The following is a 9,667-nucleotide window of genomic DNA, read 5'->3' as shown; positions in this document are numbered from 1 at the left end:
CCATGTAAGGAAGCCACATGAAAGTGGAGAAACCTTGACCCTCCATGGAGAGGAAGAGAAGGCTGGCCATGTCAGAGTCCCAGCTGAGCCTAGGCCAGATTGCAGGATGATGAGAGAAAATAAAATGGTTGTTCTTTTAAGCCAGTAGGTTTTTGAGTGATTTGTTTGGAGATGTCACTTCCATCTATCCATTTTTGCTCATTTAAGACAATCTTATAATGCACATATATGCCAGGCCTGAAACTAAACTTCCTTGAGGGTTAGATATGTCTTATTCATCTTTTTCTCCCCAGTTCCAGCATAGTCCCTGGCATACAGTTGGTGCTCAATAAATGGATGTGGCATTAGCTAAGTCTGCTGTTTTGGGAATTTGGTTGAAATCTGAAACATTACAGCACCGTCTCACTTAGAATGGTACCTTATCTTTCGTCATAATTTTCTAGTGAGGAGAAATGTAGAGGTCACTTGATCATATGCCTTTTATGAGGAAACTGCAACTCAAAGAGGGAAGGGCACTTGCCAGTAGTCACCCTGCCAGGGGCACCCTGCACTTGGTCTCCTGGCTTCCAGATGCCATCGGGGGCTCCAGTGAAGAGCCGCTGAGACTCCAGCATATCCCACCTCAGAGGCAGTCTTTACAGAGGCCTTTCTGCCTCATTGAAAGAATGTTTTCTTTAATTTGTGCCCATTCCTTCTTTCAGTTCCTTCCCCAGATGACGGTACCCTAATCTTAGCGAGGAGACGAAGGCGGGGTGGAAGACCCCGATGCCTGCTGCGAGCTCTCCAAGCCTGGATGCCAGCGCTCCCACCCAACCCACACCCAGTTGCTGGCAGTGCTCAGCGACCACCAGAGCCCTGAGACCAAACTGGCAAAGCTGCGGCCGCTGCGATCGCCCTGAAGCCTATACCACTTTAAGGGAAACTTTACAAAATTATTTTAATTACCGTGCAGATCTCGTAACCCAGGCACAGTCATATGTTCTCTCCTAGAGCAAATATTTCTGAAATACCATTCCCTGTGTGTCTCTCTCCTGTCCTCACTCAACTTCAGGCCAAAGTTTATCCCTATGAATACCCCCTTCAAAGCGTGGGAAACAGTTCACAACGAGTCTCTGTCGTCCCCCTCTCTGCTTTTTGTAACTCATTAGAACTTCTAGCAAGTACGGGGCAAGAGAGAGGGTGCTAAGCTTGGCTGGCACCAGGAGAAATATTTAGAAGGGTATTTTCAATTCGATCTAAACCAATCATTGTCGAACTTGGCAGCTCCTTAAAACCACTCCGGGAGCTTTAAAAACTAATGTTGCCTGGATGTCAGGCCAGAAGTCCGATTTAACTGATCTAGGATGCGGCCTGGGCATCTGGATTTTTTTTTTTTTTTTAACTCCCTAGATTATTCCCAGGTTAAAAACTACTGAGATAAATTTCTCATTCCTCTTCCTACTCTGAAAAAGTTAGATTCTCAGCCCAGGTCTGTGGCCCAGGGGACCTGACGCCCCGACGCCTGTCTCTTTACAGCCCGCTAGAGCCGCACGGTCCCAGAAAATTGGAGCGCGCGACGACGCTAAACACGCGGCGGCGGACGGGCGGGCCCGCGTGGGGCCCCGCCCCCGCACGCCTATCGGCGCGCGGTGCGGGCCCTGACGTCACTCTTGTCAGGCCGCGGCACATGGGCGGCTGGATGCGCTGAGCCCGGCGCTGCGGGGCAGCGGAGCGCGGGGGAGCAGCGGCCGCCGGCTCGGGGAGGGGGGGTGGGGTGGGACGGCCCGCGGCCTCTGAGCTAGTGCGACGCGGCCGGGCGGTGCGGTGCCTTCCGCCCTCTGCAGCTGTCTGCATATTTTTTCTTTCTTTTTCGCAATTTTGAACATTTAACAAGACGAGGGGTTCGAAGCAAGTGAGAGCATCCTGCACGTCGTGGAGGAGCCCGCGGGCACTTGGCGCGCTCTCTGGGGACTGCATTGGGAACCCGAAAGTTTTTTGTTTTTATATTTTTACGCAGATGTATTTATAAAGACATAAGTAATTTTTTTTTTCTTCCCTGTCTGCACCGCCTTGAAAGCGAGAAGTTTTGGCAAAGGACGGAGGAAAAAGCTCAGCAACATTTTTGGGGGAGGTTGGGGTTGTTGTTTTTTTTTTTTTTAAGAAAAAAAAATTGAGTGCATCGCGATGGAGAAAATGTCCCGACAGCTCCCACTGAATCCCACCTTTATCCCGCCTCCCTACGGCGTGCTCAGGTCCTTGCTGGAGAACCCGCTGAAGCTCCCCCTTCATCACGAAGACGGTGAGCGCTGCCCTCCTGGCTGCCCCGCTCTGGGAAGGAACAACGCTTCCGGGGCCCCCTCCTGGGCCGGGCACCCCCGCTGGAGCATCCATACCCCTCCGTCCCTGCCCCCGGCACCCCGGCCTTGCTTTGATGAAATCGAGGAGCTCACCTATCGCCCCATCCCTCCTCCTCAAAAAGGGGAGGGGACCCCCTCGCTGAGCAACGTTTAAAATAGCGTTGGGGACCCGGCCGGGCCTTCCCGGGTCCCGCTCGGGCGGCGCAGGTGGGAGATAGAACTTGACAGGTCAGTGTTCCCTAGATTGAGGTTCACCCGCACGCAGAGTGAAACCGCCTGCACGCAGGCAGAGTAGCGCGGGCTGGGAAGAGAAACCACAGGGCCGGCTTCCACGCGGGTGGGGGCTCGAGTCGGGGGTCTCACTGCGGAGCCTGGGTATTGGGATCGTGCTTATCGTTGCTGTTAGTTGTTAGTGTTTGGAACACCCGAGGTGAGAGCGGAGACGCCTGTTCTCCCTGGCTGGGTGCTTCAGAAAGGGGGGTGTTGGTTGGGGTTGGCTGGGGGAGTGGTCTCTGGGCGGGATGCCGCGCACGCCCCCAGCGCTGCCACCTTCCCAGCGCACTTTTCCTGGTGGGAGGGGAGAGCGGAGCAGGCTCACGTGTAACCGCGCAGGAGCCTCCTCTGGCTTGAGCCTTTTCTTGGTAAGTCCCAAACCTTCCCCAGGCAACCTTGGTTGGAGCGGGCCAGGAGGGGTCGTGCGAGGAGGCGCCGAACCCAGCTGGTGCCGCCAGGGATTTGTCGTTTGGGTTTCATGCCTTCGATATCATGGTAGCAGATATGAACCGTGCGGTGAACCGTGCGGCTCAGAGTGTAAAGTCTTGAAAGATCATTTGGCTACAAGTAGCCCGGGATTACTCGCATCTTCTTTCCTAGGGCAACCTGTTGCATTACAAGAGTTGAGGGGTTTGGTTCGCCGTCTGCAGAACATAGCTTCTCTCTTAACTCCCCTTTAAGGAGGAGCACTTGGGAGGAAGGTGTTGCCTGCAGTCTTTTGCATCTGTGGGTGTTTTAAAGTCAGATTCTTGAGAGATGAGACCGTAGAGGATTAGAATGAATGGCGATGGAGACTGTGTTTCTGTGAGGAAGAAGCTCAGAAGCCAAATTGCTTAATCCCAGATGCCACCCGCACCTGAGTACTAGACTTGTTCAAATCCAGAGCGCTGGTTAAAGACCTAATGGGGTGAGTGATACTTCCAGGTAGAAAGCAGCTGCACACCTCCATCACAGGTATCCAGAGGAACCACCTTTTCTGATACTTGTGTTTTTGACAGGTTGCATACATGTATAATTTTTGAGTTGGGTCATACTTCAGTGTTTGGGGAAGAGGAGGAAGAAAACACTTCGTATTTGAAACCAAACCAAAACAAAAAACTCCTTTTGTAAAATACAGCGTACCTCAGTGGCTTTAGAAGCAAAGCACATTGTGGGCTAGGCAGTTCTCAGCTTTCCTTTCTGCAATGTGAGGCATTGGTCAAGCTCCTATCAAGTCTCAGAGCCTCCATTGCTTCATTGTGAATGGGGATCGTCGCTATTTGCAAGTTTATTATGAAATTTTTTGGGGGGAAAAATATATGGAAAGAACCAGGTATGTTAGTAGGTGCTCAGTACATGGTATCAAAGAAGGGTGGAGAGTCCCTGCTTTACCAAAATTAGAATTATGAATGCACTGGCTTTCTAAATATGAATGACCTCATATTGTTACTGTAATCAGTTTCCTGGAGGATAAATCATGCCTGGTTATTGGCTGTGTTCTTAAAAATCACAGCAGTTGTATGTAATTGCAGGTGTTATTTTACCACTGTAGATTTAAATTATCGTCTCTTCAAATAATGCACTGAATCCTGTGCTGTCTTGTTTATATCCCAGATCAGTCTCTAGCCCTGTCCCGAGGACTAGTGCTTTCTTTCCAAAGTAAATAGGAAGATGTTGAAAAACAGGCAGAGATCCTTGTCCTGCCTGAACTTTTAACTCTAGGTCCACAAGAACCAGCAGCTAGAGAAGAACCCCGGCATTTGTGGGAAGTAGTCTTGTAGCAGAAGCCAGGAGGAGTGATTAAAAAAGCAAGACTTCTTCATTTTCTTTTTTAAACTCCAATTTCCCCCCCCCCCCTTTTTGCAGCATTTAGTAAAGATAAAGACAAGGAAAAGAAGCTGGATGATGAGAGTAATAGCCCGACGGTCCCCCAGTCAGCATTCTTGGGACCCACCTTATGGGACAAAACTCTTCCCTATGACGGAGATACTTTCCAGTTGGAATACATGGACCTGGAGGAGTTTTTGTCAGAAAATGGCATTCCCCCCAGCCCGTCTCAGCATGACCACAGCCCTCACCCTCCCGGGCTACAGCCGGCTTCCTCAGCTGCCCCCTCCGTCATGGACCTCAGCAGTCGGACCTCTGCACCCATTCACCCTGGCATCCCATCCCCAAACTGTATGCAGAGCCCCATCAGACCAGGTAAACTCTCAGAAGGTTCTCCCTTCAGGTGGGGAGGAGGGAGAAGGAGGGAGAGGGTGCGGGTGATATAAACGTCTTAACGATCAGGGGTGCTTGACAAGTGGAGTCTTGTATTTCATTGTAGTGGTTGTCCCACTTCAATGAGCATATCAGCTGGAGAGTCAGCTAAAGGCAGATTCTATGGAACCTACCCCCAGAAAGTCTGATTTTTCAGGTCTGGATGAGGCCCAGGGATATGCATTTGTAACCGGCTCCCTGGGGGATTCTAATGCAGCTGATCCAAGGACTGCAGTTTAAGAAATACCAACCTACAGTTAATGATTTGGGTAATTTAGGCATCCATCTCATCTTCTGTCTCTTTTCCTCATTCCCCAAATACACAGACAATAGGACCTTGCTGAATGGTTTGGGTAGACAGACTGTCTATAAGGCTGTGGTTTACCTATATGCATTGTTCTCTGGCCCAAAGGAAAAAAATGTGAGTCAGGGGTGTGGGGCAGATAGCTTTTCCATCCATTTCATCTTGTGTTGTCGTCGATTGAGAAACTGAATCTAAAAGCAGCTCTCACATTAAGCGTGGCTTAGCCTTCTTCAGCATCAGATCCCGTCTCTCTCTTTTCCCCATTCCTATAAACCAAATTGTTCTTATATATTTTTTTTCATTTTCATCTGTTCACCACACGTAATCCACTTTTATCAAAACCCACAAGGCCCCAAGGCTGGCTTTAAATGGTGTTGAAATATTACACAAAAACGTTACCTGAAATGACCAGTACTTCAAAACCCACCGCCAAATGCTCAGATATAAACACAAGTTGAGGGAGCTCTGTCTTCGTGCCTTTAGTACCCTGTCGTACAAAATGAACAGGAAGAAAGGCCACTTCACGAGCGAGCGCAGGTAACCAGGAACAAAGATGCAGCCAGATAAATTGTCAGGAAGGTCGCTGAGCCAAGGGCCTTAGCTGCGGGGAGGACAGAAAGCAGGACAATGGGAGACTTGTGCTAGAGATCATTCCTGAAGTCTATGTCCTCAACTCGTGTAGAATTTCTGTGACACACAGAGCGAGATTAAAATGAAACGAAACGGTGCAGAGGAGGAAGAGAACGCCCCTGCCTTGAAATGTTAGTGTTGAAGCTTTCCCATCAAATCTCTCTGTGCTGCCCCTTCTCCAAAACCCACTTTGAATTATAACTTCAAGGCTACTGGCTGGCATGGCTTTAAGTCTTAGCCTCTGACCACCTCAGAAGGCCACGGAAGCTTAGGGAAACACTCCTTTATGTGACCCTGAGCCCCTGTTACTTAGGACACACAGGCCGTTTTCCCAGGAACAGACAACAAAATAAATAACCATTCAGAGTGAGAAAACAACCAGGAGGAAGGGGACAGAGCCTCAGGGAGAAGGCGCAGTTATGCCTCAGTCATCTTCTCTGCAGAATGAGACTGACCACTTCGTAGCCGTGTGACCTTACAAAGTGATACAGTCTTTCCGGGCCTCAGTTTCCCTTTGTGTAGGAGGGTATAATTTCTATTTGATTGGACTATTGTGAAAATTAGAGACAGTATGTATAAAGGGTCAAATGACAAGCACTAGTTATTTTTTAATGAGAGCAGTTACGATCATTATTCTGTGTCAACTGTCATCATTTATTCCAATTTCTGCCTTCTGAAATACCTTCATAAAGTAATTAGGTACAGTATATAACCCTTTTTTCTGGAGAGAAATGTCAGGAGATTTTGACCAATAGTTTTTGGCTTGGGGTATTCTAAGCCTAACGCATATACTCAGTTGACACGTATTTCTCAGTTTTCTCTCACGTACAGGATATGTGCCATGTTAGAAACGCTGTATTTTTTCCCAAGAGGCATGCAGATATTGGGACCCCACCCTTAGGTTTCTACTGAAAAATCAAGAATTGGGGTTTTGGAGTTTGAAGCTTCCTTAAAAGTCACTTGTCAGGGCTCACAGAATCAGTATTAATGACTTTCAGAAACTTCTGATGCCCGAATCAGGTTTGCAATCCATAGCAAAGGACTGCTGAGTTTCAGTGGCTATCATTTTGTTAGGTTATGGAGTTAAAGGCACTAGGATCAGACGGGGCACTGGCATCTAGAAATAAGCTCTTCATTTAAGCATCCTTTTTCATAATGGAAACACACTTCAAAATAATACTCTTCAATTCATTTAAACTCAGTGATAGTCCTGACAAAAAAGGAAAAGAAGTTAGAGCTCTTATTAAAATACCAAATGCAGGTAAAATAACACTGCTTTTTCGTACAGTGCTGATCATTATAAAGGTGATAATGCAAAGTAAAATTCTAGGGAGTGTTGGATGGTATATCACAAGCAAACCTGAAAAAGGAGGAAGTTCTTGATTATTCTCTGTAATCACAGTGGTGACCAGAATAGAAATACCAAGTTAATCTTGAGGAAAATAAGTCCTCAGAAGGGAAGAGCACAGATGTAGCTGTGAACATTCTGGGAATTGTAGAATTTCAGTCTAGAGCAAGATTTCTCAGCTTTGGCACTGTTTGACGTTTCAGGTAAGTCTTTGTTGTGAGGACTGTCCTGTGCATTGTAGGATGTTTAAGGGCATCCCTGGCCTCTGTCCTCCAGAAGGCAGTAAAACTACCCCCTCCCACAACCTGTGACAAGTAAAAATGTCTCCAGTTACTACCAAACGTCCCCTGAGGGCAAAATCACCCCCGTTGAGAACTACTGATCTTGACTTTCGATTTGAATGACAAAATCTGGGCTTAATTCAGGGTCCTGTCACACACGTGGATGCTTTTTACCTCCTGTAATGCTTTATGGCAAAACTTTTGAGAAGGTCAGGAGACCTTAAGTTGCCAAGAAGAAATATAATGTTAATAAGAGTATACTTATACACTTTTAGTTGATAAAACTGAGACATCAGACTAATCAGGAGATAATTGCAAAGCAATTTTATTAAACATTTGTTTTCTGCTCTCTGCTCGGCATGCATCTTTTGAGTTACACTCAGTAACATTGTGCCATTAGTGCTGCCTGTGTGGTTGAAAGGAAATGAAGCTGTGAGGTGACAAATTATGCACTTCTAGGTTTACCCCAAGTGTGTCTTGGAATGACAAGGTGAGCGTTCTTGTGAATTCTCTTATTATTTACCCTGACTACCCTCCAACCCCTTTCCTGTTTTATATACTCATCCTTATTCCTCTGTCTAGCTATCTGATCAAAGAATGAATTAAATATCTGAATACAATTTTCCTTGAAGAAATAACCCAGGGATCCATTGAAACCTCCTGTGGCTATGGGGTTATTGCTAAGCTTTCTGGGGTGACATCTTAATGAAGGAAGAGTGGTGGTTCCTGGGTGCTATAGCCACCTGCACGGGCTTCTCAGTCACCCGAGATGCAGCTTCCTGGACTTTCCCGGGCCAGCCTGGACTTTCCCAGGCAGGAAATCATCCTGACCACTTCGATGTTTGCATGTCAGATGCTATCAGAGGTGGTACCTGGGAGTGCTTTCCTGGAGGTATGTGCTGCGTACTGGAAAAATAAGAATCAGTTTGCCCTGAGAATTGAGCAATTGCTTTAAGGACAGCAGTCCCTTTAGGGAAGTCATCTATAGCAGACAAAGGCAGAGTTATTTTTAAATCACATGCTTGTAAAGCCAGATTTGAAATTGTTTCCTCTGGTGGTTTTTCTTTGAATAGCTTGAGGGTGTCCTACCACTTTAGACCCGTATTCAGCTGAGAATTCCGAAGCCTCTCTTTCCAGTTCTGAGCACAGAGCCTAGGTTTTGATGAAGGCTGGTTACGGAGTGAAGTGAAAACCCTTACATGTGGTGGTGAGTGGGAAGAGGAGGGCATGAATGGGTGGCCCAAGGAGAGTGAGGAGGTGGGGGAGACCCCATGGTACCCTCGCAGGATGGAATCCGTGTCCTGGAATTGCTGACCTTGCCTTGTAATGAGCTTTTCACATGGAAGGAAGATGCTGGCTCTGGGTTCTGAACCATGGTGGAGGGGAGTTCTGTGCTGGTGGTTCTGGGATTATGAGAGTCCTGCTTAGGCAACAGGCTTCTTTTGGTTTTTCCAGCATCATGAGATGAAGCTTCAGTTTCTCCCTTCCCTTCAGGGCATGCAGTTCGTATATTTTCCCTTCCAGCATGTTGATAAATCTGCAGATTGGCAGCGCCCTGATTGAGTTGAGGTGCACCGCGCCCCAGGTATATCTTGAAAGTGCTTTTCATTCATCAGGTTCAAGGAAATCACGAGGGGTGAGAGACAGCTTTGTTCTGGAAGCAGGCAGACTTTTTTGTTTCTTGTAAGGGTTTGTCTTCTCCACCACACCTTGTAGAGGACAGGCCTGCCCTGTTCTCTTGGCTTTGTCATGTGAAACATTCCCAGGACAGTGGATCCTAGCCTTCTGGCAAGAGGTATTCCCAGACAGGTATGGACAGCAAGGGTGACTGGGTGCTTAAGAGTATCAGCTCTGGACCCAGGGACTTGGGTTCACATCCTGGATTTGTAACCAGAGGTCGATTCCTTGACCTCTTTAAGCCTTGGTTTTCTCATCAGTAGAATGGAGACTGTAAATAATCCCCCTTTTGTGGGGTTTTAACAGGGTGTGTGGCACATGCATACTCAGAGCCTGGAGCTAGAATGATGTCGTGGCTTGCAAGTAGGGAAAGGAATGGCTTATTCCCAAACCCGTTCTCCATTTAGGGATTTGTTTCATCCAGTGCCCTTCCCTCTGCAAAAATAGGACGTGCGTTTTTTTGTTGTTGTTGTTGTTTTTTCCCCAGCATGCCCAGGCCCTATTCCTTAGAGCCTGCCTGACTTTTCTCCTCTGCTCTGGGTTGAGACGAGCCACTTCCCTGACGTTACCCCAGCAGCTG

At 47.7% G+C, this 9,667-nt stretch overlaps 1 protein-coding gene across 3 annotated transcripts in view; it reads left to right on the top strand.

The window, feature by feature from the left end:
* The first annotated feature begins 1,772 nt into the window (after positions 1–1,772).
* The window catches only part of HLF (HLF transcription factor, PAR bZIP family member), a 54,466-nt gene continuing 46,571 nt past the window's right edge, over positions 1,773–9,667 (top strand). For all 3 annotated transcript variants that reach the window (XM_059996703.1, XM_059996702.1, XM_059996704.1), the window contains exons 1-2: positions 1,773–2,278; positions 4,455–4,790. In XM_059996703.1, the coding sequence (XP_059852686.1) occupies positions 2,164–2,278; positions 4,455–4,790 (451 nt within the window). In that variant the 5' untranslated portion in view covers positions 1,773–2,163. The remainder of the gene's footprint in view (positions 2,279–4,454; positions 4,791–9,667) is intronic.

Source organism: Delphinus delphis, chromosome 19 (assembly GCF_949987515.2).
Source record: "Delphinus delphis chromosome 19, mDelDel1.2, whole genome shotgun sequence".
Classification (NCBI taxonomy): Eukaryota; Metazoa; Chordata; class Mammalia; order Artiodactyla; family Delphinidae; genus Delphinus; species Delphinus delphis.
The sequence above is the reverse complement of the archived record's forward strand: the minus strand, read 5'-3'. Positions and strand labels throughout refer to the sequence as shown.